The sequence below is a fragment of the Diplotaxodon limnothrissa genome, linkage group LG5, assembly GCF_057381915.1.
Source record: "Diplotaxodon limnothrissa isolate DT_005_m linkage group LG5, D_limnothrissa_male_GT1.1, whole genome shotgun sequence".
NCBI classification, from domain to species: Eukaryota; Metazoa; Chordata; class Actinopteri; order Cichliformes; family Cichlidae; genus Diplotaxodon; species Diplotaxodon limnothrissa.
Window position 1 is genome coordinate 4999830 of NC_140600.1, and position 27773 is coordinate 5027602.

At 40.5% G+C, this 27773-nt stretch overlaps 1 protein-coding gene across 2 annotated transcripts; it reads right to left on the reverse strand.

The window, feature by feature from the left end:
• Positions 1–25995, reverse strand: lhfpl4a (LHFPL tetraspan subfamily member 4a). Of its 2 annotated transcripts, XM_085353693.1 has the most exons (5): positions 25590–25995; positions 8953–9189; positions 6424–6440; positions 4962–4994; positions 1–54 (listed from the first exon to the last, which is right to left on the reverse strand). In XM_085353693.1, exons 1-5 carry the CDS (start codon positions 25993–25995, stop codon positions 1–3), a joined length of 747 nt encoding a protein of 248 aa, XP_085209819.1. The 2 variants fall into 2 exon arrangements, with proteins under 2 accessions (XP_085209819.1, XP_085209821.1); XM_085353695.1 differs by lacking the exon at positions 4962–4994.
• Between the last annotated feature and the right edge of the window lie 1778 nt (positions 25996–27773).

Consider the following 27773-nt stretch of genomic DNA (forward strand, 5'->3'; position numbering starts at 1 on the left):
TCAATGGAACCGCTGAACACAAAATCTTGGATCCTTAGTTTCTTGTATTTCAATCTGGTTAAGAAAGAGAGAGAAAGAACAGAGGCAGTGTCAGGACAGCAGCATCTGAGCTGAGAAATGGAAACTGAAACATGCCATGAGAGACAGGAGAGGGTGGCAAAGCAGGTGTGTGCCAGGACTCATTCTTGTCCTGCATGCTATATACTATTTTGTACTGGCAGGGATAGACTGTGCTTGAACACTGGGGTTATATGTCAAGCACAAAATTAGGCATCATTTGCACACATTTCTATCTCATATGCAACAGTTTAGAGTGGAAATGTCTCCGTAAAATCATGCACAATTCACAGACTGCACACATCTGTTGAAACAGAAAATTCCTTCCTCACCTTCAGTGAATTTCATGTGTTTGTTATTTTGTGAAGAACACCAAGACAATGCCTCCTATATTTTCTGAATAAAATCGGATATGTATCTGAGAAGATATGATGTGAAATGCCCAACCTGTCCTGTCTCACAATGCTAAAGAATCCAAATATTCCTGGATCCAGACTTCTGGACTCTGCGTTTTGAAGCCTCAAAGTTAGTGGGGTTATTTTTGGTATATAGTTGGCACATTTAGATGATGACTGTATTCTAAAGCTTCCGGTGTAAAACACATATAACTGCTCAGACTAATAAAATACACAAATTTCACTCAGCACAACCACACAGCAGGCATTATTATTAATCGACAGCGACATTCATGAAGACCATAACCACTATCGAGCTGTTATGATGGATTAAATTATCAAGAGAGTCCAAGATTTGTATTCTTTTGTTCTTTTTTGTTTGTTTATTTGTCCCGGACTTCAGACAGTCTTCAGCATGAATGTTTTGGAGTGGGATGTACCACAGAGAAGTGTCACGCCTTGTAGTTCAAACCAGCCTGCGATCTTTCTGTGAACCAAACCGTGTAGTTTAATAAAGTTATTTAAATTGATAATATCATATCAAAAATAGCTGTTAGTGTCGAAATCTGTTGGCAGTTGAATATTTTCCCTTTAAAAGTGGAAAAATAATTATTTTGTATACAAGACCCAAATGGATCCATATGAAACCAGACGGATGTTAGAGGCTGTGACTACTGCCTGGTATTTGGCATTCAGACATTTTCTAGTATTTTCAATTCTATTCTCCTGTAGATCAGTTTTGCACGTTCATTATTTTCCTGCTGACTCCACACACATTCAGCCATGACTCACTCTTCTTTCCTCTCCTATTCTGTTTGGTGTTGTAACCTTTAAATGAGTGATGTTAAAATTCAAATGACTGTTGGAGCTTCCTTTGTTTATGTCACATGACTGCAAGTCAAAGTAGGGGAACTGTCACAAGGACTTTGACATATGAATCAGCAGGTGGTGAATAAAAGGCCAAAAACAAACAGAAACATTGTAATGTGACAGTCTTTAACGTTTTTCTTACAGATTTTGCAGCCTCATTCTGATACACTTTCAATGTAATTTTATCCTTTAGAGCTGCTATGTCTATTTGAAATGCATAAACCTTCATAGTTATGCCATGAGATCTTAGGTCTTTAATGTTTTATTAATGTTTATTGATAACTCAATGAAAAAAATGTTTCTTTTGATGGATTAAAAGAACCGAAAACTATTGTAAATGTCACAAATACAAATGGGAGCAACTTACTGGCCTGTGAATACCAAGGTCAGATCAAGTTTAATTAAACTCAGTTAAGCAAGCAGCAGTCTGATTTGAGGCATCCATTATTTAGCCAGTCACAGCTGCCCCTGGATGAACCTCCTGTTTGTCACAAACAGGCTGGATGGGGAGGGATGGGGGTTGAGTTTGAATGTTGCTGATGAAGGCTGCCTGTGGAGAAGGATATTAATAGCTCCAGCACTTACCAGATGACTCATTCTTCAAACAAAACCGTCAAATGAAAATGATTTTTTACCCAAAGTTGGTTGGATGTTGGGTGAGATGTGGAGGTTATTGAATATTGTATTATCTGTTAGGTGCCGCGCCTCCAAGAAATACATACGTACTGGACCCAGTTACAGTGTGAGGGGATTTTTCTTGCACATTATGTTTCTTGACATTTATGTATGTTTGTAAACACTAAATTCTCTGAGCCTGGTTCTGCTGGAGGTTTCTTCCTGTTAAAAGGGAGTTTTTCCTTCCCACTGTCGCCAAAGTGCTGCTCATAGGGGCTCATATGATTGTTGGGTTTTTCAGTGTATGTATTATTGTAGGGCCTACCTTACAATATAAAGCACCTTGAGGCGACTGTTGCTGTGATTTGGTGCTATAATAAATAAAATTGAACTGAATTGAATTAAATTCCTACTGCATCAGATATTTGACGTGGTGGGCCTCATCACAACGGTAAGTCTAATATGGTTAAAGCTGTCAAAGAACTTGGAGTGATATGGAGGAGAGCTAAAAGAACATTACACTGCAAACACCAACATACAGCTGCTTTGCCATTTTAACTGAGGACCACCAGTCTTTTAAAGCATAGGTTCAGATTTACATTGCAATAACGTCAGTGCTCCAAAAGAAAGGACAGCACAACATAATGTATTTACACACAAAAGCGCCCCTGTTGACCATTATGAATAATGCAGCCTAACTAGTAAATAAAACCCTCACTCCAAGAAATCTGAGATGTGTAAGATTTAAATCACTTCTCACAAACCCACAAATGATTCACAGTAGAGCATAGAAAACATATCAAGTGATTAAACTGAGACCTAATATTTCATGAAAAATAGCTCATTTTGAATAAGATGGCAGCAATACTGTCACGGCTGGGTTCTCTTTTGTTTTCTTTGTTTTTCTCAGTGAATCTAAGCTTCAGTTGGAATGGTGGCTCCACCTCTGGGCAGAGTATTGTAGACTGTACTGTCTTCACTCCTGTAGTGATAATCGCTGGAATTGTCACCTGGAATACTCACTTGCCTGCAAGCCCTCTGCCACTGGTCACTTCCCTCTTGGAATCGACCTGCCTCCTAAGATACCCCTCATGTTTATGCTCACTGCCACGTAAGACTGTAGTCCACTCACTCTTGGACATAGTTCAGTACCTATTGAGCCCTCTCGTTTCACTCTGGATTCACTCTTGTCCCTTTGCAGAACTCCCATTGTTGATCCTATTAACCGTGAATTCAAGCTTCCTCTCAGTCACCTTTGCATTATTTTTTAAATGATTTTGTGCAAATAAACTTAAAAAAAAAATGCAATCAGCTGGAATCCGCTCTTAACAGTCTGTAAATATCCATGGAGGTAACCAAGGAGACCAGCTGCTGGACTAGTGAGGAAACCTATTCCTGCCTGATTCTGTTTTAATGCAGTGCTGCAGAGATTTCTCCAGACTGGCTGAATCTCTTGACATTATGCACTATATATGGTGAGATATTAAATGTTTTCACAATTTGAAATTGATGAACATTATCTTGAAGTTATTGCAGTTTTTTGCTGACTTCTCTTGTCTTTGGAGAAGCTGTCTCTCCAGGGTCACGTTGTGGTCAATGGTTGTTGGACATTTGATAAGATACTTATGTGGTCATATTAAGGTACATATATTTCTACTTATTTAAGCTATGTGTTACATTTAACATAATTTTTAACTTCTTTAACAATGGACTTTTCCTAATTTTGGGATATCTTAAGTTCTTTCTGTTAAACAGAACTGAGAAAGGCTTTCTTTCCCTCTCATGGTCTTCCACTCATCCAAGCATTCATGCGTCTCATGTTTGCCATTTTTTAAACAAGATCAAATCATCTGACATTGAAAATCAACTCTCACATGTTTTAATGTTATTTTTTCCAGACTACAGGGTATCTTACTTGTTCTGTAAAGAACAGATACATAACATGAGGAATCTGTAGACAAGGCACAAGATTTTTTCATCATTAAGCATAGAACATGTAAAGAGCAAAAGGACTACGTTTTCTGAAATTCAATCTCAAAACCATCGATTATTATCGGCCAATAACTTTGCTTTTTATTAGCTTTTAAAATTCTAAATTTTGAACTAGTGTCCTTGTAATTAGTATCCGTCATCTACTACCTGGATATGATGGCTATACCAGAGGCCCTGAAAAACTGGCTGTGTTCCCCTGTGGGAAGGTAACACATTCCCAGAGTAGTCACCTCTGTTTCTTCATATAGAGTCAAATCCACCAGAGAGAGGGAATAAACCCTTTTGTCAAAAAGCAATTTATGAGGGATATGAAAATTGTCCTAATTTTATGATAAAATCATAATGAATAATTGATCATCATGATGATCATAATAATAATAATTAAAAAAAATAATTATTAACAACAACATGGCCCTGTGACAAATTGGCGACCTGACCCGGGTGTACCCGCCCTTCTCCCTACAGTAGCTGCAAACCAGCACAACCCTGAACTGGCAGAGCATAAGAGAATGGATCAGTGCCTTTGGTTTTAATTATTCAGTTATACACTGAATACTTAAGGTATGTAAAGTGCAACCCACAGCCCTCCTTGAAGCAGTAAGCCAAAAAACTAAGGACGGTCCCAGCCTTGACCAATGAGAAACATAGCTGGCGTGGGCCAGTGCTGACCAATGAGAAACATAGACTATATATATATTGCCCCCTATGATGGCTGAGAAAGACTGCGGTAAGATCCTGTTTGACGTCCAGATGCAGGTGGACGCAGGAAGATGACCATATTTCCAAAAACTTTGAACACTTTCCTTTAACATTCAATTTGCTCTAAAAATTACTTTCACTTTGTAAATTGTATTGAGCATTTTCTTTGACAAGGAAGCTAATTAAACAGAATTAGAAAATAAGGATAAGTAAAAGTTAAGTGCAAAGTTTCTCACAAGACAGGAAAGCCATCAAGTTCTCAGCCATAACTGATCAAAGCACATGCAAGGAGAACATGCTGGAGATTAACTCGACAAAACTGCAGGGTCTTACACCATCCATTCGCAGAGGTGGACCAAGATGGAGCTAAAGGAAGGAAGGAAGCAGTTTTAATGTAACACTATGGTAACTAAAGGATCTCACTGTGCACGCATTTTGAACATTTCACATTCATGATGGTCTGCTGGTTTGTTTAGCGCTAGTAGTGATAGATTGCTATCCCATCAATGACATTGGTGCTTAAATTAAATCAACCTGACATCGCATGAACACCATTGGATACAGCTGAATCCTTGAACTTAAATCCTACTTCTTTTATTAAAAAAAAAAAGAGTCATGATCTCAAAGAAAGAAGTGAAGAAAAACTCAAGGATATAAGTGTTTCATAGGCCGACGCCAATGAGCAAAACCGAGGCATAAGATGGAAAATGCAACAGTAATTTTCATAATGAACTGCATCTCTGAGTGGTCAGATGGTGGATGCACCTCGTTAAATTGTGCATCATTTGCTTTTATTTCATAAAGGACATTTCAGTATATCTTTTACTAATACCGGAAATTAGAGCATATTTCATAGCTTAAATTAAAAAAAAAAGACTTCAAAGAAGCACCGTTGATATTCACAGTACTACCTCCAGTGATTGTAATCACAGAACCTTTCCTGTGACACACCTGTCACCCATTTATGTGTGCAGAGATTTTTAAGTAGACCACACACATTGACGAATATACACAGAAGCTTGACATCCTGCATCACGCACAGTCTTCAGTGAAAGGCCTTTCCCGACTTGACGTCTTGACACATCCACTTGCAGTGGGTCCCGCTCCTTTGGGAAAACGTGCCCGGGGATGTTTTGCTCTACATGTGACCACCCACTAAATTCTTTCGCATTTCTAGCTCTGTGCTTTTTATTTTAGCCTGCATTCACTCAAGTCGATACACGAGTATACAAGAGTCTCTAAAGTGAAGGAACACCATCGCTCTCGTGAGGACAAATGCTAAATATCTGACCTGACAGCAGGTCAGCTGAAGCTCAGACTGAAAATAAATTGTTTACTGTGCCATTTTAAATTGACATAACTGGCAATTTAAAACAGACACTATTACTTGACAAATTGATCGTGACTAAATTAGCGATTAAGAAAAATGCATGGATATGCACAGGATAGTAAGTATTGAGACTCTCTGAATCATGTTGCAGATATAATTTTAAATGGATACCGTCAGTTTTCAAAAAGGGTAACAAAAGTAGCAAAAGTAGTGGCTCATCAGCAACTGCTTACACTTTTCAGCTAATTGAAAATCTTATTGTATTGCTTTACTGGCAATACAATAAAAAAAATACTGAAATGGGATACCGAGCAGCATGTATTTCTATTCTAAATAATAACAGGATATTATTCAGACTAAATCTGAAGAGTTTAGTGTCTGTTATATTCATGATGTGATAAATACAGTAAATCAACCATGAAACCACAGACTGAAGACATGATGTACTCGTACATGTGCACTTACCCTTGACACAATGAAGTCTGTGGAAAAGAAACAAGGACAAAGGTCACACTTTGACTGATTGAAGGTTGTTGAATGAAAACATGCCTGGTAGTGGCTGTGACCTGACAGCTTTTAACAGTATTCTAACTTTATTTAGTATTAAATAATTATGTTATGAGATATCCAAATGTGACGTAATGTTTCAGTTTGTGCACTGACTGATTTTTAAAGCTCGCTGCCTGCCAGAGCTTATACAGAATTCACTTTTCAAATAATACTTGACTGTTTGCGGTTCATAAGAAGGGATCAATTACTATGTTTCTAAAAATCTTGCAACAGCCAAATACTTCATACATACATAAAGGGAGTTCTGGTCACATAGTTAAGTCACTATATCAGAAGTGCCATCACTGTCTGTGAGTGCCAATGCAGTTAATGTACTCCAGTCTGATAATCTGTTTGCTGAAGGACTTGTCAACACTCCTACTGTAATACTCAATTCAGTTCAACTCAAAATGTATTTGCACACATTGATTTAGCACCAAAACACAATGGAAGTTACCACAAGGTGCTTTATATTGTGAGGTTATGTTCTCCTTGTGCCTGTATGGTTTCTACCATGAAGGCCTCCAAAGAGATGCAAGTTAGGTTCAGTGGAGACTCTAAATTTCCACAGGTGTGGGTCAGTGTAAGTGGTTGTCTGAATGTACTCTGCTGATGAAAAGCAAAAGCAGAACCAACTTTCAGACAGAAGCTTATCCCAGTTCTTGTGCACAGTTTATTTTCAAGGCTTAAATGAGAATCACACGATTACAGAGAGTGAAATATTATACAGGAAGCAATTGCTCATTCAGGTATTGCTTTAGTGCTGATAGCTGGTCACTAGCACTCTGTTGAAGATTTCCCAAGATAAGCCTCTAATGCGTTTACTGCCTCTAATGTACACTATGTTTCCAAAAGAATTGGCTTGCTTGCCTTCACATGCATATGAACTTGAGTGACATCCCATTCCTTGGCCCACCATTTGCAGATATAACATCTTCAGCTCTTCTGGGATGGCCTCTCCCTTAGAGATAAGGTGAGAAGTTCAGCCATCCAGGAGGGGCTCAGAGTAGAGCCGCTGCTGCTCCACATCGAAAGGAGCCAGTTGAGGTGGTTCGGGCATCTGACAAGGATGCCTCCTGGGTGAGGTGTTCTGGGCATGTCCCACTGGGAGGAGGCCCCGGGGCAGACCCAGGACTTGCTGGAAAGATTATATCTCTCAGCTGGCCTGAAAACACCTTGGTGTTCCCCCAGACAAGCTGGAGGAGGTGGCTGGGGAGAGGGAGGTCTGGGCTTTTCTGCTTGGGCTGCTGCCTCCGCGACCTGGCCCTGGATAAGCGGAAGAAGATGGTTGGATGGATGGAAGTCTTCTGGGAAAGCTTTCTAAAAGGTTTCTAGAGTGTTTATGGGATTTTTTTTTACTGTTCTTCCAAAATCACATTTGGAAGATCAGAGGCTGATGTTTTACAAGAAGGCCTGGCTCACAGGTCTCTGCTCTAATTAATCCCATTAGGTGGAGGTCAGTACTCAGGCTGGTCAAATTCCTCGACACCAAGCTCATTCATCCATGTCTTTATGGACATTGCTCTGTGCACTGGTGTGTAGTCATGTTGTCAATCCTGGAAATGTTCCCAAAGTTGGAAATGATTATTTGGAGCATGAAATTGTCCAAAATGTCTTGGTATGCTGAAGCATTAAGAGTTCCTTTGACTGAAACTAAGGGGCCAAGCCCAACTCCTGAAAAACAACCCCACAACATAATCTCTAAATTTCACCAAACTTGGCACAGTGCAGTCAGACAAGTACTGTTCTCCTGGCTACCACCAAATCCAGATTTTCATTTGGATTGCCAGACACTTCAGAGGGCACAACTCCACTGCTGTAGAGTCAAGTGTGCTTTACACCACAGCATCTGACACTTTGCATCGTGCTTGGTAATGTAAAGCTTGGATGCAGCTGCTCAGCCACGGAAAGTTATTCCATGAAGCTCTCTAAGCGCTGCTCACTAATCTGAAGGGCACATGAAGTTTGGAGATGTGTCGCTATGGACTCTGCAAAAAGTTGGTGACCTCTGCGCACTGAGCTCCTGAGAATGACCCATTCTTCATTTGGATTGGTAAGTGAAAACTTTTGGCAATAAGGTTTTCTCCAGAAAATCTTATCTTTAACCTGAAAAACAACTCTAATAGCCCCAGTGCAGTTTGTCACAGCCAGCGTCTGGATTTTGGCTTGGTTTTTAAATAAATGATGATAATAATATCTGTTATTGTTCATATGAGGCTGCATTTATCTGCTATTGTTGTGATATGGTGCTAAATATATATCAACAAATATAAATAAAATGGAATTGAATGGAACTGAATTAGTTTTTATTATGTCCTGATATGTGAAACCTTACATTTTAAACATGGTGTACTAACCTTTTGTCATGAATTTTCTACATAACATAATGATGCTCTTTATTTCCAATGAATTTTTCTGCCTTGGTTTGTTTTCTCCAATCCTCACCTTTGTTTTCAGCCTTCAGCTCCTCCTGCAGGAAGTCCCTCTGCCGATTGCCCAGCACGAAGGCCAGAAAGGAGAGGATGAGGGCATCCAGCACGCCGATGATAGCCAGAATGTAGGCCCAACGAACAGAGCAGTTGCCCAAGGTATACTTTCCAGTGTCCTCACCACACATGTCCTGGATCACCTCTGCGTCCCAGCCATCCGGGAAGATCATACAGCCAAGCACGAGACAGATGGCTAAGAAAAAAAGAGGGAATGTAGGCCAGCAGTGAGCAAAGGGATTACTCAATTAATAATTAGTACAAAGATGTGATAGATAAACAGTAGTCACAACAACCTGAGTGGAACTGTATTTGTCTTGTGTGATACGGGATTTTGTTAGGGACCACGTATGATATCATGCAGAGTGATGGGTCAAAGTAACAGATGTGTTACATTTAAAAACAGCTCATGACAGAAAATGTCAAGGCTGTAGGACCCAAACGCATGCTTCATAACATGAAGGAATAACAAAAAGCCTTTCTTTGCTGTAAGACCCAAACACAAGGAAACCTAACCTAGAACTGGAAACTAGGAACTGGGACTGGGACTGGAACTGGAACAGAAAACTAAGAAACCGCAGAGCACAGACGACACACACAGCAATGTGGGAAAACAACAAGAGGCAGAGGAAGACAGGACTAAACACACAGAGGATAACGAGGGGATGGGATATACAGACATAATGAGACAGGGAGGAAGCCGAATGAACGTACTGAACACAGGACTAGGGACTATCAAAATAAAACAGGAAACATGTTTCACAAGGTGTAATGTTGCATGTTGTAATTGGCATGTTTTAACTTGGTGTGTTTAATTATTTTGCATGTGTTGCTGTGTTTTATCATTTTTGATAATGTTGTTTTATTCTTACAGTTTTGTTGCATGCTTTTATTGTGACATTTGTTGACCTGTTTCTGGGGAGCACGTCCCCCCCTCATACTCCCCCGCCCATGATCGCTTAACAGTTTGGCACACAGATCATGTGACACACCTGTGAGAGATCATTGCCTGGAAAAACTGCAAGGAGATTGACCAATCAGGGTTCACCTTTTGGCCACTGAAGGCCAATAAGTGGGCCTGTCAGGACGGATGAGAGTCATCGGGTGGTGAGCGGCGGCTAACGGGCAAAAGGACTAGGGTGATGATGATGATGGTGGTGATGATGATGGTGATGATGGTGGTAATGGTGGTGATGATGATGGTGATGATGATGATGATGATGATGGTGGTGGTGATGATGATGGTGATGATGATGATGATGATGATGGTGGTGGTGATGATGATGGTGATGATGGTGATGATGATGATGGTGGTGATGATGATGGTGATGATGGTGGTGGTGGTGGTGATGATGGTGATGATGATGATGCTGATGGTGGTGATGATGATGATGGTGATGGTGGTGATGATGATGGTGGTGATGGTGATGATGATGGTCATGGTGGTGATGGTGATGATGATGGTCATGGTGATGATGGTGATGGTGGTGATGATGATGGTGATGATGGTGGTAATGGTGGTGATGATGATGATGATGATGATGATGATGATGATGGTGGTAATGGTGGTGATGGTGGTGATGATGATGATGGTGATGATGGTGGTGGTGGTGATGGTGATGATGGTGGTGGTGGTGATGGTGATGATGGTGGTGGTGATGGTGATGATGGTGATGGTGGTGGTGGTGGTGATGATGGTGATGATGATGATGGTGATGGTGGTGATGATGATGGTGATGGTGGTGGTGATGATGGTGATGGTGATGATGATGGTGGTGATGGTGATGATGATGGTGGTGATGGTGATGATGATGGTGATGATGATGGTCATGGTGGTGATGGTGATGATGATGGTCATGGTGATGATGGTGATGGTGGTGATGATGATGGTGATGATGGTGGTAATGGTGGTGATGGTGGTGATGATGATGATGGTGGTGATGATGATGGTGATGATGGTGATGGTGGTGGTGATGATGGTGATGGTGATGATGGTGGTGATGGTGGTGGTGATGGTGATGATGATGGTGATGATGGTGGTAATGGTGGTGATGGTGGTGATGGTGATGATGATGGTGGTGATGGTGATGATGATGGTGATGATGGTGGTAATGGTGGTGGTGATGATGATGGTGATGATGGTGATGGTGGTGGTGATGGTGGTGATGATGATGGTGGTGATGGTGATGATGATGGTGGTGATGGTGATGATGATGGTGATGATGGTGGTAATGGTGGTGATGGTGGTGATGGTGATGATGATGGTCATGGTGATGATGGTGATGGTGGTGATGATGATGGTGATGATGGTGGTAATGGTGGTGATGGTGGTGATGATGATGATGGTGATGGTGATGATGGTGGTGGTGGTGGTGATGATGGTGATGATGATGATGGTGATGGTGGTGGTGATGATGGTGATGGTGATGATGATGGTGGTGATGGTGATGATGATGGTGGTGATGGTGATGATGATGGTGATGATGATGGTCATGGTGGTGATGGTGGTGATGGTGATGATGATGGTGATGATGATGGTCATGGTGGTGATGGTGGTGATGGTGATGATGATGGTGATGATGATGGTCATGGTGGTGATGGTGATGATGATGGTCATGGTGATGATGGTGATGGTGGTGATGATGATGGTGATGATGGTGGTAATGGTGGTGATGGTGGTGATGATGATGATGGTGATGATGGTGGTGGTGGTGATGGTGATGATGGTGGTGGTGATGGTGATGATGGTGATGGTGGTGATGGTGATGATGGTGATGGTGATGATGGTGGTGGTGGTGGTGGTGATGGTGGTGGTGGTGATGGTGATGATGGTGATGGTGGTGATGGTGGTGGTGATGGTGATGGTGGTGATGATGATGGTGATGGTGGTGATGGTAACCACGAAGCAACGCCGTGTAAATAAATGAAAGTGACTGCTCTCTTTCTTTCTCTTTAATTATTCGGCTAAGGCCAATGGAACTTTTTTTGTTTTATTGTTTCTACATAATTAAGTTCTTGTTGGCCGTTGTCTTATTGTTTGTTTCTATGGTAAATAAATTTTATTTTAGCAACTTTTATTAGGTTCATCACTTAGAATGAAGCAAAATGAAAGCACTGATCGGGCAATCTGCAAATTCTTCCTGGAGAGTCTGGCTGTCATGAAGCTTTTTCCTTTGGTTGCTAGCACACAAAATGCAACTACAAAAATGCAATTTTGTAGCCACTGAAAATTAAAATTAATTGACATACAACACACACAAGACAGCTGTGCATTAGTTACATCACTGTCACATTAACCATAGGACATCTTTTTGTACAGAGGTCACAGACCGTATATAAATTCCTCCATGTGTACTCAACTGTAAATCTCCACATTACATCTGATGGCCCTGTTCTTGTGACCATTTGGATCACTTTTTTCCCTATTTTGAACTACAAAAGGATGCATCTGTGGAAACTTTGTGTGCGTGTTTATATGTGCATGCCCCCATAAGGCCCAAGTGATCCCTTGGTGTGTATGGGCCCAGCTGACGTCAGGCTGGCCCTAACAGATGGGTCCCTGAACGCCTCATTTACTGGACTATTGCTACTATTGAGAGCAGCACAAGGCAGAAACCCCCCCAGAAAAACTTGTATGAACTCAAAACGTAGGAACATGCAGGAATGTTGAGGGTTCAGCTGTTATAATGGACACTGAGCTGCATTCAGTTTACTTCAACGATAACAACACTATCCAAACACTCCATGTCTCGTTATAGACTGTGAAATAATACAGTTAACTATTATAGAAGGATTTGCATTTTTAAATTCATTTGTGTAAATATCTGGATAGATGTTTATGTTAAATTTACTAACAAAACAACAACATGTAAATGGTTTGTGTGAATGTGTGAAGCTCTAGGCATGGAGAGTTTTTGTAAATCTGGACTATGCCAGGGCATGAAGTAGAACCATTGCTCTGCATCTCCACCAGAAACAAAGAGAAAAATTTGCTGCCAACACCTGAACAAAAGCAGCTTCGGTGAGTGGTTTCCCCACTAATTTATTATTTCTAAGAAAATCGATTAATGGTCTTTATTAATTAACGGCATAAAAAAAAAAAATCATGGTCTAATAGTCATTTTAGTTATGATGCCAGACATCCCACAATTTTGAATTGGTTTCTGGGGATGTTGTTTCTGAAATACTAACCCAAATGAAACCCTCAATAAGCTCAGCTGATATTTTACCCACAATCTAATTTGTTAAACTCTTTGACTCTATCGATTCCTCTGCGGTCCCTCCAAATTGCTCTTTGCCATCAGGCTGTGTTCCAGGCTACTTCAAACGCGGTGTTGTCCAACTCCTGTTGGAAAAACAAAGCCCAAACCTGGACTTGTCACTACCCATGGGCTATAGGACCATTTCAAAACTTCCTTTTATTGCCAGAATATTAGAAAAGCTTGTTGGGACACAATTACGGAAGGTTTTGAAGTAGCAAAACTTTCAGTGTGGGTTTCAGAAAGTTACATTCCACTGGAATAGCTCTCCTTAAAGTCCTCTAATGACCAAATATAAGTGACTGTTCAGTCCTTGTTTTGTTGATAGAGGAGTAGACAAACTGGCTTTCCAGGCTAAACGATAATCTTCTAAATTAGTGGGAGATGCTAGTTCCTCTTCAGCTTATGCCTTATCTGCTTAAGGTACACATTTGAGAATTATATCAGGGAGTCAAATAGTCGACTACTCTTGTAAGAATTTTGGATAAAAGGAAGGTCGAAGATTGTTTAGCAGTTTAATTACTATCTGATGAAATAAAAACAAATGTGCAATATAAATGTTTGAAAGAAGTGGATCTATCAAATGATCCTAGATATATCACCCCTAGAGTCAGTGTCAAAGGGACTCTTCTAAGTGAGAGTTTCTATGACAGACACTGCACAAGTATGATCTTTGTACCTCAGTGTTTACCGGCACATTTAAAATACGTCATCTAATTTATGCAGTTTACTTCAGAAGCAACGACAGCAGGTTTAATGTGCTGTTACGAGTTTTTCTCCTGCCTGTATGACAGAAGTGAACAACATTCACTTTTAATGATTCATCCAGACTCATTTTAATCCATGTCAGGAAAGCTGGGGAGGTCCCCTGTGTGAGTGTCTCTGAATGTGCACTCATGCATATTAGAGAAAAAAAAAATCAATGTAGGTTTCCTGTGAGTTAGCTCACTGGTGTGAGAGACAGTTGTGTGTGTGTGTGTGTGTGTGTGTGTGTGTGTGTGTGTGTGTGTGTGTGTGTGGTTTCCAGACTAGCACAAACATGATCCCATTTTTGTAGCATGATACTTTGATGTCCTCATATTCCTGTCACTCTTCTCAGTGTGGGGTTTAATTTAGCCGCTCTCTGCTGTGGAACAGGACGCTAATAACACAGCTGTGGCCTCACTGAAAGCTTTGCTCTGTCTTTTTCTTTTTAAATCTCTACTTGGTGCATGGACTTCCCCAGGTACGACGAGCCCCTAGGACTCAGTAAGGTTTGGGAAATACAGTTATTTTGATTACAGGCTGCATTAAAGGTACCGTGTGAGGGTTTAGACAAGGCATAATAAATCTGAGCCTTTCTTGAAGTCTAATGTGCTGAAAGCTCATAAAATTAATCTTTTTTTTTTTTAACATTTCATTGAAATGTAAAAATATGTATGAATTCAATACTACAGGTCACAAGCAAGCAAAATCCAGCTGCTCGCATTTTAACCAAAACTAAGAAATGTTTGTATGTCTCATATAAAAACCTTTTTATATGAGACATACAAAAAGTATGTGGTTGGTTTTTGATTTAGATCTTCTAGTTTTACAGCTAATTACATGGAAATTTTGCTTAAAACTTTTTTATCACTATTACCTGATAATTTACATGATAAGTCTAAGACCTCCTTTGTGCAATGGCCATTAGAAGAGCTTTTCTTGCTTTAATCTTATTGAAATAACCTTCCATTAAAATTGAACCCCCACAAAAATTAGAGCCTATTCATTATTTTATACATGAGCAATCATTTCCCACACTATATAGTGAAGCCAGTCAGCTATTTCAGGCATGCAATAGATCTTACACAGAGCAATGATTTGTTCTTCTCATATCCTATACCAACCACGCCCTCCCAGTTCAGGGATTGATTTAAGCTGAAGAATGTCATTTCTCCTGTCAGTGCCATTGCTGCCCCGTAGCCACCTTAATATCCACCTGCTATTCATCCTGCTTTCCCTGTATCAGTCATTTTTGTTGGGAGAGTTGAGCTTCAAGTGCATCCTGCTGCTGTAACAAATAAATGAGAAATAACACCTGTTTGTGCCGGCATTATATACGGGACAATCACAATGTAGCTGCTGTCAACTTACAATGATTCAAGATTTACTGGTTAGAGGGTCATCAGTAACAAATGTTAGTCTCAGAAAGGAATGCTTAGCATGCAATTTAAAGAAATAAAAACAAGCATAAAAAAAACCCCCAACAACCTACTGTGTGCGCGTAAAATGCTCATTGGATGTACTGGTCTTCCAAAAGCTATTCACTTCAGTTGTGTTTTATTAGGATGCGTTCATGTTATGTTGGTTTGAGCTGTGGTGACTCAAAAGGCCACAGAATCTGAATCATCATCAATTCTGGGATCAAGCTGTATTTCCTAAAGAAGGAGAAATGTGTGCAGCAAAATGATGACGATTTTCTACCACTCAGCTACGTCACGCACAGTAGACTGTGGCAGTATTGAATCTGGGTCTAGTCCAGATTAAAGCTCCAGCCATCTGAGCCCAACAATGAATAACAATTCTTTTCATACAAAGTTATAATGAACTGCCCCTGCTCTGCACAGACATGTGTTAATCTTTAGTTTATCACTAAAGTTCATTGTATGTTTCCACTTATTTATTCAGCTTTTTCTTTCCCCTGCCTTTCTTCTGAATGATTGTAAGTTTCATACATGCAGTACAGGTTAAAAGTACGAGTAGATGAGAGGCCATGGTTGAGAAGAGAAACACAAAAAAAGAGGGTGGAGGGATGCTGCTGGGTGGAAAATGAGGCTAACTACACAAAAGACAGAGACATAAAGACAAGGTGGTGATGAGGATGGAAAGATTTGGAAGAGGGGAGAAGGAGGTGGTGAAAGGGCAGCAAGTGGCAACAGAGCACATGATGGCCATTGTTTTTGATGTGAGGATGAAAGAATGGGATCCAAGGAATACACAGCGGCAGTATACGCACTGTCAGCCAAAACACGGCAAACAGCCAGGGCAAACAGATGGAAATCCAACACTTCCTGTGGTGTGCCAGGGAGGACTATCCCATTTCCAGCTGCTTTTTAGAAAAGTCGTTGCTCATTGTGTGATTTATTCTAGCATAATTTAAACTGATCGTATGAGACATGAATAAGAAAATCTTATGCTAGTGGGCAATTGGGCTTCTTTGGGACCAGTGGAACAAGAGAAATGCCTTCCTTATGTATTTTTTTTAAATAAAGAAAGTAAAATCACACTGATGTTATTTAATATGTGCTACATTCTAAAATAAAATCAGTTTTATAAGTCAGGAATATGACTTATAAATATTCCTGAGATGAGCTCCCTCCACTCCATAAATCCATTAATGGACACTACAACAGAAAAACAGTATTTGGGTTCAGGTTGAGCAAGGCTGTTCCAGCCGGTCCAATAGCCACAGCGCTGTTGAATTTCTCAAGTAGAACAAGATCCACCAGATGGGGCACATGGTGATGGGACACCAGGTGCCAAGAAGGCTGGGTACTCTGAACTTTCATTCAGTGTGTAAGTAAAGTTTGACACACCCATTCTCTAACCTGGAGGTACAGGGAAGCAACCCTTTCATCGACTGTCTTCTCGCCCTGTAGTACTAACAGTAACCTCTCCTATGATAAGTGGACATCAACTCAGTCCACTCTGTAAATCTAGTATCTTACAGCTTTTGTTGTAGCTTTGAACCTCTGGTGCCTTGGATACTGGAGTTTAAATGTTTACAAAGACAGAGCCACAATTAAATTTGAACTTTGTGGCGCTTTAGCCTGAAGAAACTTTCTGCTCAACCCAATGAAATGCTGTGTTTTTGTATGTAAAAAAAAGTACCTTGCTACCTGATGTAATAAGTTGGCATCCCATTCATTTAAATACACCATATATTACTATCATTTGTTTGTTTGAACAGTGTCAGAATAGCAAGTGTCTTAAAATAGCCTCTTGCATTTGTATCCATCTTTACGTAATATTTGGTGAGTTCAGTGTACTGTGTGTGCAGGCAGAGTAGAGCAGCTCACTCGCATATCGTTGTTTCCTGGAGCAAAGACCAGATTAGGATCAGCAGTCAGTCTCTCAGGTTGCTTCAGAAAACAAACAGTGAGGACTCAGTAAAGTAAAATTTCTCATGCAATTTCAAACAAGATTTTGCATCATATGTTTTTGGTTCTTTTGCACTTGCAACTTAGTTGGCTTCAGTAACCATACAAGCTATTTATGGACATTGAGGCTGTATCATTTTGTTTGACTAGAATGTCTTTGCTGTTATCACAAGATAATCGTGCAAAATATTTGAATTTATCAAGAAATTTTAAAGATAAAGACCTACTTTATTGCCCCAGGAGGAAATCTGTCTTGTGCAAACACAGATCAAACACACGCAACAATACTTCACGGTCTCTAGTCCATTCATCTATTTTCTTCCGCTTATTTGGAGCTGGGTTGCAGCTGAACAGAAGCATAGGTCTCCCTCTCCCCCTCCTCTAGCTTATCTCCAACGAGGAGAAAGCTTCTCCAAAGGCTTCTCACTTTGAGTTAGTATGATGAGTTGGAGCGTTTGCAGCTTGGAGTAGAGCCACTACTCGTCCACATCCTCCACATCCTCGCTGGGGTTGATAAAGGTTTTCTTTTTAATTATGGGCACAATCAAACCTAGAAACAAATCATTACTAACTAGGCCAAGTTCTGCTAAGAAGGTAGCGCCCAAATCAATAACAACTATCTAGAAAGAGAGATTATTTAGTAATCTGTTCTTTGCATTTTGTCAAAGTAGACTAATTAGAAGCAAACAACTACAGAAAGCTGCAGGCATGGTAACATGATATTTTAGTCTTATCACGTGCTTGCTAGTTGGTGGATTGGGATGAGAAACAGAAAGAAAGTAGTTTTACATGTTAAAAAAAATACTACTACTACTACTAATAATAATAACTATTTATAAAGCACTTTCAAACAAAGTGCTGAATGGCTATTTGAAGATAGAAAAGATGAATGAATAAAAACAATAAAAACTGATGAAACAAAAAGGAATAGCAATAACAACTAGTTAAAACTTTAGGCATAGAATTAAGACACATAGGACAGGGTGAACAAGTAGGTCTTTAACTTAGGTTTAAAACCCTCCAAAGATGGGGCATGAAAAGAAAAAGCATGCTGCGCAGTAGTCTTTCTTTCTGGCTTTAGGACGTTTTAGAAGGCCAGAGTCCTGAGATCGGAGAGCACGGGATGGAACACAGAGGTGCAAAACCTCTGTGTTCCATCCTGTGCTCTCCGATCTCAGGACAGAGAGATACGAAGGTGCCAAATCATTTAAAGCCTTGTAGGTGAGCAGCAGGACCTTAAAATCTGCTTGAATCTGACAAGGTAGCCAATGAAGAGAGTTCAGTACTGGGGTAATGTGCTCAAATTTCTTAGTTTTGGTTAAAATGCGAGCAGCTGGATTTTGCACTATCTGTAAACCTCTAAAACTTTTCTGTGGTTAACTCAGAAAGAAGAGCGTTACAATAATCAATGCGTGAAGAGACAAATGCATGGACAAGAACCTCTGCAGCTCGTCTGATTTTAGCTATGTTCCTGAGGAGATAAAAGGCAGTCCTTCATGACTTCAAGGAGAGCACTGCATCAAACCACACATCCCTGCAATTTATGACATAGTCATCAATTTTCATGGAGAAATTTTGGGACAAGTACTGAAATTTTTTTGGTCCAATGTCTTATCAGCATTAAGAAGCAGTAAAATTATCAGATAGCCAGCCTCTAACTGCAGATAGACAAGCTTCTAATTTAGACACGTCAGCACAGTTTTCTATGGTTAAAGGAACATATAGCTGCAGGTCATTGTAAGAGTGAAAGGTTACATTCAAAGAACGTAGAAGAGGCAGCAGATAGAGAGAAAACAGCAATGGGCCAAGTACAGAGCCCTGAGGGACCCCATGCCTCACAGCACAGGTCTCAGAGAGATCATTTTTAAAACTAACAGTCTGAGATCTCCCAGACAGGTGTGATCTCAGCCATGATAAAACATTTCCTGTCACTCTGTTAAAATGTTCTAGCCTAGCCAATAAAATACAGTGATCCACAGTGTCAATCGCAGCAGTAATAAAACTAAGGTGCGATCATTGTCTGCATTTACCAACAGATCATTTACAACGTTGGTTAAAGCTGTTCCTGTGGTGTTGTTGGGTCTCAAAGCAGGCTGAAATGGCTCAAACAGATTGTTTGTTGACAGATGGTCGGTGAGCTGCTTAAAAATAACTTTTTCAAGGACCTTAGACAAAAAAGATAGATGTGAGATAGGTCTATAGTTTGCAACTTTGTCAACATCCAGTCCAGGCTTTTTTAATATCAGTACTAACGCAGCTGATTTCAAACAGGAAGGGAAAACTCAGGGATGTTTCTGCGGTTCACCTCAGTAACCACAGAGAGGGTGTGATTATTGCTTACAAAATGTTTTTACTGGACAAATACATGCAGTTCAGAGTTTCCTGCTCCCATGGCCAGTATAATAAAAAACAAACAAACAAACAAAAAACTCCTTCCAGCCTCGCACCTACTAAATACATGGGGAGAGACTAATTAGCAAATCCATGCCAAGTGTGCACTCTCCCCAACGGACACCACAACCTTCTTGCCCAACCGCTCCCTCCTAACACCAAGCCACAAACCATACCCCCTCATCCCTACATTTGTAGCACAAATGCAATTTCTTTCTTTTTTAATAGTCCAAAGAGTCCTTCATGACCGCATCTGTCGGCCTATGTATCATCAATAGGGGGCTCATCTCAAGCCACACTTCATCACTGTCTTGCTGTCCTCATGTATGTATTCATCTTTTTCAGATTGTACCATCTGCATAAGACATGGTCAGAGAAAATGACGTATTACTGTAATCACATTGTATTTATCTGTAACCATAATGTAACATGATGGATATTTATTATTTGGGTTACATAACTGCTTTAGTTTGCTGGTGTGTGGGAGTAAAAATATAACCAAAATTGCCACAATTAATAATTTGTCATTAGTGGGAGCACTATGGGCAGCAGACAGGACTTTAACAGTGTTAAACTGTGAAAAAAGGAATAATATAATGCGTCAGTCAAATATTTGTAAAGAAGACTAAAGCAGGAAACATCATCATTGTCAGTAACTGTGGTATCATAACTGAAACTGCTGCAGTAATTTTAGCTCACGCTTCCGTCTTTGACCCGTTTGATTGACTAACTGATGACTGACCGCTCCATTGCTCCAATAGCAAACGAGTTCCACAGACCAGTGTTTAATATCTTGTCCTTCGTAGGCCAACTATAGCTACACCCCACAATCACCACACAGATACTGATCAAGATGCCAGCATTCAAGTTGTGACCATTAGCACTTAATGTTAAAATGCAGTGATAACTCATTTTTTATTGTGATAATACAGGAATTTATCATGTGTCTTCTAAAAAAGGTACTCAGCATTTTCACCAACACTAATGCACTCAGCACCAAGAGAGCTGAGTGCATTAAATGGTCTGTATTTGTATAGCGCTTTACTTGGTCCTAAGGACCCCAAAGCTCTTTACACTACACACAATCATCCACCCATTCACACACTGGTGATGGCAGCTACATTGTAGCCACAGCCACCCTGGGGCGCACTGAGAGGCGAGGCTGCCGGACACTGGCTGCCCTCTGACCACCACCAGTAGGCAACGGGTGAAGTGTCTCGCTCAAGGACACAACGACCGAGACTGTCGGAGCCGGGGCTCGACCGGGGCAACCTTCCGATTACAAGGCGAACTGCCAACTCTTGAGCCACGATCGCCCCATTAGTGCACTTACACATTTTCACTGGCTTCCAGTCAGTCCTAGAGCAGTTTTTGAGTGCTGCTGTTAGTTTATGAATAACTTAATGGCTCAGGGCCAAAATATATTTATGATGTACATAAATAACAGTCAATTAGCCCTCAAGGAAGCAGTCCGATGGTAATGCTTCCAGGAAACGGCATTTTTCTGAATATACAGGAACTTCTTTTGTGATCTAGAACGCTCTTTTACCATTTGTAGATTGTAGTAAAACTCTCTGAATACATACAGGACCAAAGCAACTCCTGTTTTACCTACTGATGGAAAGATTGTCATGGTCCAATGTCCTAGAGTCAGAGTTTTGAAGTTTATATTCTTTTTACTGGATGTTCAATTTGGTTCCTACCTTGTTTGTTGTGTATATTTCATATTCCTTTGTATCTTGTGGCTTTAAGTTCTTCGTTATGTACATTTGTATTCCAGTTAAGGCCTCCACCCTTGTGTCTTTAAGTTTAAATGCATTAGAGTCTTGTCACTGTGTGGAGTAAAATTAGTTTCAGCTGTTTCTTGTTATCCCGGTGTTTCCCTTATTGGACCTTTACATTGATAGTTTTTTCATCACCCTAAAACAAATGATTTGCTTTCAATCTGGCTCTTTGCCTTTGGGTCCTCGCACTTGCTACACCCGACAACTTATGACAGGTCTCCCCATCTCCTCTTTGTTGGTGTGGTCTTTTTGTGCTGTGAAGCATTTTGAGCAGGACCAGCCTCTCTGGGCTGCCACAGCTCTGCACTGTCCACAGCCAACTAAAGCCCTATTGCAGAGCTGCACCGCAGAGCTAATTAAACCATTATCTGCACGCTGCCCCAGAGTCTTCGGCTCAACTCCAGTCCCATCAGGATATCACAGACACAGGAATATGCCCTTCATTTTCTGAAAGCAAGAGGAAAGAAACTTCTTCCACTAATAAAGGTTAGAGGAGATGGAACAAACAACGATGAGTTTGAATGCTTTGTAAAATGCAAATAAATAAAATGCAATGAATTTATATTTTGGTCATACTAAAACATGGAGAATATATGTCAAAAAAGATAAAATGCAATAGATTTTTTTTTTTTATTTGATGGAAGCAACAGGTCTCAAAAAAAGTGTTTTATTTTTTACTTCATCAGCCACAAACTTGTTTTCACTTAGTGAAAGGTTTGAATTTCAGGCAGGCCAGTTCAGCATTGTCTTGCTGAAATATGAAGGCCTTGTGTGGCTCGAAAACCTCTATATACAAATTATATAAAATTCAAATTTGTCTGACTACAGAGTCGTTTTCCTACTTTTCCTCCGTTTATTTTAAACACTGTGGGCCGGAGGCGATGGTAGCATTCCTGGATGTTTTGTTCACGTATGGCTTCTTCTTGCATGATAGAGCTTTAACCTGCATTTGTGGATGAAATGGTGAGCTGTGTTCACATACAATTGTCAGAATCATGCCTGTTGTTTACAATTTCATACTGAACATTATTCTCAAATTGTACCACAATTTGTTTATGCATTTCTCTTTTTTTGCAGAACCTTTGCTCGTGTACTTGTGAGAAACACTGCCTCTCTAAAATGCTTTTTAAATAAAACAATTATCTGCAATATCTTCCTCCAGCTGTACCCGTTTTACACACTTTTGTTGTCCCGTCCCAAGTTTTTTGAGACCTTTTGCTACCATTAAATTCAAAACAAGGTAATGTTTTTCTTAAAATGATAAAATAATTAACTTATTAAATAGAAGAACTTCTGTGTCAGGAAAAAATTGGGGTTTATGACTTGATTATTTGCAAATCACTGCATTCTGTTGTTATTTTACTAAATATCCCAGTGTAACATCCAGCTCTTGTAGTAATGACACATTTAGTCAGATTGGGGTACTGGTGATGATTTGGGTTCCCTGGTGTGATGTTGTCCCCGTTTTCTTTGTGGTTAACTTTAAGGAATTAATGAAGAAAAGCAATGTGCCGAAGTCCATGTAAGTCAAAAGAGAAAATGAGGTCAGACTAAGTCATTAACTTAAAGAAAAGTCGTAATAAATTAAAAAGAAGAATAAACCAAACTCACCTTATCTGCCGCTCCATGAGTGAGAGTGTGCAGTCCTTATGTAATGTGTGCCAACTTGGCACAAGGAGCAAAGAAACTTAGGAACCAATCAGCAATGGAAAAAAAAGATGAGGAAATGAGGTGGTGAACTGTGGGTGGGGGCTACAAGGCAACAGGGCTGACTGCTGCATCAACACAAATACAGTGACTATTGACAAAGATGAGTATGTCCTTTACCACGGTGGACCTTTAGTATTTGTTGCAGTTAATAAGTTATCATGAGCAGGATATATCATTTCTTATGGCTAAGCAAGCTCTTCAAAGTCACACTGTTTAAACGGCATCAACAGAAATGTCTTTGAAGCTGTGTGAATATTTCGTTTCCAAGAAGAAACTGTTTCCATAGTTTTATCCTGCTTTTTTGTGGATCCAGGTAGTGCTGGAAAACAGTCTATGCTTACAAAAGGTCCCAAGTCCATTGCAATATGTAGCCCTGGCTCCAGCTCCCAAATAGGATGAATAACTGAGCCAGCAATATCTCCTCCCAGTTAATGTCAGTGCTTCCAGACCAATTCACAAACATACTCTTCCCCAAACACACACACCACACTAGACTCCATGTTTTCATAAAAAAACACACACATGCATAGAAATTCAGACTTTTAAAAACTAAGGTGAGGAGTTCTGAAATAATGATGCAATCATGCAACAAGAGTATCAACAAAAGCCAAACCTTCAACACAACTATCACCGCTATCAACACTCACTGAATTTTTAAACCCATTTGAGAGCAGTTTCAGGTGCATCACGTCTAGTTAGTGTTTTTTTTATGATTAGGAATCTTCTAGGGGATTCTTGATGTTACTGAGCATGTGGGACACACTTGTAGACGCCACCTGAAGTGACACAATCTGTTCAACAATCTGTGATGGGAGAGCCTTTTAAAGCTCACACAAAGAGTTGTAACCGAGATAGCAAACACCTCTGGGTCTAATCTGGCTCCTTTTGGAAGTTGACACTTGGTTATAGTTTAGTGAATGTTGAATGGGCCAAGTATGGCTAAATAGTCATGAGCAAGGCTCAAGAGAGATTATTGTTGTCTGGGCCACATTTGGCTAAAATGCCACAACACACCCAGCATCTGGTGGGCATGAGAGGAAGTCAATCAGCCAACGTCAATGGCCAAAGCCAAATGTGGCCCATAACAAACTGCAGATCAAATTTAGGCCAGACTTGGTATCAAGTGTTTCACATACAGCAATGCTGTGACTCAACAAAGCACCACTCCAAGCCAGATCATAGGCTGTATATAAATGTCATACTTTCCATTTGGAGCCTCAGCGCTCGAGTATTGGCCACTATCATGTTTTTTTGTTTGGGACCAGAATTGAACATATTTGGATGAAGGAGTGGGGTTCTAACTTTATCATATAAAGCTAGGATCTTTAAACAGCTGATACTTCTAGAATTTTATTCACAAAACCTGAAGCACAAACTTCTAGGATGATCTGAACCACACACCATTAATTAATTAATTAATTAATAAAGCATATATCAATCAGAGCAGCCATGACCTTAACTCCAGTATTTAAATAGTTGAAAATTATTAGGAAATTAGGAAAGTGAATATTATCCATCGAGTCCTAAACTGTGCTTTTAAAACCAGGCTGTAAAAATGCTTTTTAAAGCATTTTAAAAAATAGGAGTCAATACGCACTCAATCGCTTTTGGAGGCAGCTTCAAGTGCCAATTAGAAGAACTGTAGTTTTTGGCTCTCTGTTTCATTTTCCAATCCTGGAGGTCACAGAAAAAAAATGATCAGCCACTGACAAAACTGAAAAGCTTCATCAGCTTAATGTGAAGAAGAAAAAACACTTTGCACTGCACTCAGCACTGATGGGAAAGACTCCGTGTAACCCTCTCAAGTCAGCTGTATGTTTGTTCTGGTTTTGTATATATATATATGAATGAATGAATGAATGTAGTGAAGATATATTATTGAAATGCATGATTTGTAGATCACACATAATGTTGGCTAATCTTGTAGATATAACCAACATAGAAGCTGTGATCTTTGATTCAATGCTGCTGAAGGCATTTCATTATCATAATTCCATATAATTACACTGACACATTATTTTAACGAGCCTTATGTAAAACAGGATGATAGGGTTCTTGAGGAAAGACCCAATAATAGCCAAAGGCTAAGATGAAGAAATTATTTTAACTCTGAAGGGATGATCTCTATTCTATGTGACCTCCTCCAAGCGTTCATTCTGCTGCACTCATTCTGTTGAGGACCTGGTGACACTTTTTGACAACGACACAAAGGGTGGGTAACACAGGAGGACCCCGTTCTCCTCAAGCTGCCCCTACCCCACGCCAAAAAGCCTGGGAAGACTCAAATTCCCCCTCTACCTCAAAACACACCAAAGTGTCTTCCATCCATACCGCATAGCAGCTGCATCCAGGCGCAGATCTTGTAGACCGTGGCAGTGTTGCAGAAGAAGAAGAGGGCGAAGCAGCCGATGCAGGTGATGATGAGCACCATGGACATCAGCACGAAGAATGAGGCCGCCTTAAAGGCTCCTGACGGGATGGAGCCGAATTCGTAGAAGCTGCCCTGGCACGAGAATTCCCGGTTGGAGTTCCCGTTACCCACGCAGTAGTGGAACAAACCGAAGTAGCCGGCTTGAGGTGTGTTGACGCTGTCGCCAATCCAATAAGGCTGGAAGAACACCACCACGTTAATGATGGCCAAGCAGATGGTGAATATGGCCCACAGGACCCCGATGGCCCTGGAGTTGCGCATATAGTTGTCATGGTAGATTTTGGAGGCTTCTTGCGAAGGCAGCATTTTTCTTTCCCACCCCCCAAACCCTCCTCACCCACCGTACACAACAGCGCGCCAACCTGCTATTTCTTCTTTTCTCGAACTAACTTCTTAATCCGCAAGTACAAAGGATGAAAATAAATGTCTATTCTATTGAAAATCTCGGGAACAATTGTGCCCGCATACAGTGGCTGTTCCCTTCTGCATCCAGATCCTGCTTTTTTCCTTTCTTTTTTGTTTTAGTCTCACATCCACACGCCCCACTCCTTCCGTTTTCCTTAGCTCTGATCAGTCACTCAGTCAGCGGTGAAACGTGATTCGGCTAACGGGAAAAGGCTCCCCTCTTCTCCGCTTTTCTCAGTGTGTAGAGAGCGGACGGCCGAGCTCACAGAGCGAAACGCTTCGGCCACGGATGCGCATCATTTCAGCGCTTCTCGGGCTTCTCGTATCCGCTCTGCTGCGCATCCAGACCAGGATGTTCGAGCAAAAATAACACAATTAAACTAAAACAAAAACGCTTCAAAACGATGCGTGACAGCAGTAACTTTCACCGAGCTGATGAGGAAGCTTTCTGAACATCAGCAGAGATCCAGAAGAAATACAGAAAGACACTCGTGCAGCTTCTGACATGCTGCACGAAGAAAACTCGCCAGAACACAAAGAAACCCTTACACCCCAAGTGTACGCTGATGGACAAATCAGTGCTCCAACACCGCTGCACACACTGACAACCTCATGACTGTGGTTTTGGATATTCACTTCCTCTCCTCGCTCCCTTGTGTCTCTGCTCTCTCTCTCTCTACAGCCAAAAGCACACACGCATCACTAATCAAATAAGTGCTGACATTAATAAAGGGCACAAAATGTAAACATTTCTTACAGCGAAGAAAGACATTTGCAGCTCTCTGCTGTAACCAGCTCTGCCCAGGAACTTTCCTACAAACAAAGCTAGATTGCCAACCCAGCGGATCGAGGCTCCCGAGAGTGTGATGTTTCTCGTGGTTTCATTCAAAATATCTGAAAATTAACTCCTATATCAATTAACAGAAAATGAAGATCTCCATTAATGTTCAAGACCCGTTTAATCTATTGAAGAAGACTTCCCCTCCTGATAGAAGCAAAAGCAGTCATTTTAAACATGACCACTTATTTTGATAGTTCAAAGGACACATCTAAGCTACCTAAACTGGGTTTAAGGTTTTAATGTTCTTTCCCAGTTTTATCTACTGCACCTACTAGAGGAATGAAATGTAGCCAATATAAAGGTAGTCATCGGTTGTATTTTGGTAGTGGCCATAATAACAGAGCTGGTAGTTTTCATCTTGTGTGTGAGTGATCATTGCAGATCATGGTCCCTGTGGGAACTACTCCAGTACTTATACAGAGATATGACAGCTGTGCGAAATACAGTCACCAAATTTAACAGGTTCATATTTGAACTCAAACTTACGGCTGGCTTAAAAAGGGACTAGTGTGAGTGTCCAAGCTGATAGAACAGAGACAAATAGGCATTTCAAAAAAAGTTTATTGGTTTTCCAATGAAATAAATAAATAAATATAATTTTAGACCCATGAAACTATTTAGCTAAAAATATGACCAAGAGCCATTTAAAATACATTTAAGTCAGGTGCAGGAAAAATAGAGGGTGATCAGGCCCTTAAGATGCAAAGAAGATAAAGTAAGACATGTGTCGCGCCTGGCGTAGCAGACGTGTGGAATGGAGATAAAGACCCAAGATGCGGACTGCTAAGTAGTGAGTGAGCTTTATTAACAAAAGGTGAAATACAGCACAACAGGAAGG

What these genes read in the sequence shown, in the direction of transcription:
- lhfpl4a (XM_085353693.1), bottom strand. Translation starts at nt 25,995, where the DNA reads ATGCTGCCTTCGCAAGAAGCCTCCAAAATCTACCATGACAACTATATG. An exon ending in CTGGATGCAGCTGCTATGCG is followed by an intron (nt 9,190 to 25,589) that starts GTATGGATGGAA and finishes TTTTTTTCTTAG; the next exon opens with CCATCTGTCTCGTGCTTGGC. An exon ending in CACCTCTGCGAATGGATGGT is followed by an intron (nt 55 to 4,961) that starts GTAAGACCCTGC and finishes TTTCTTAACCAG; the next exon opens with ATTGAAATACAAGAAACTAA.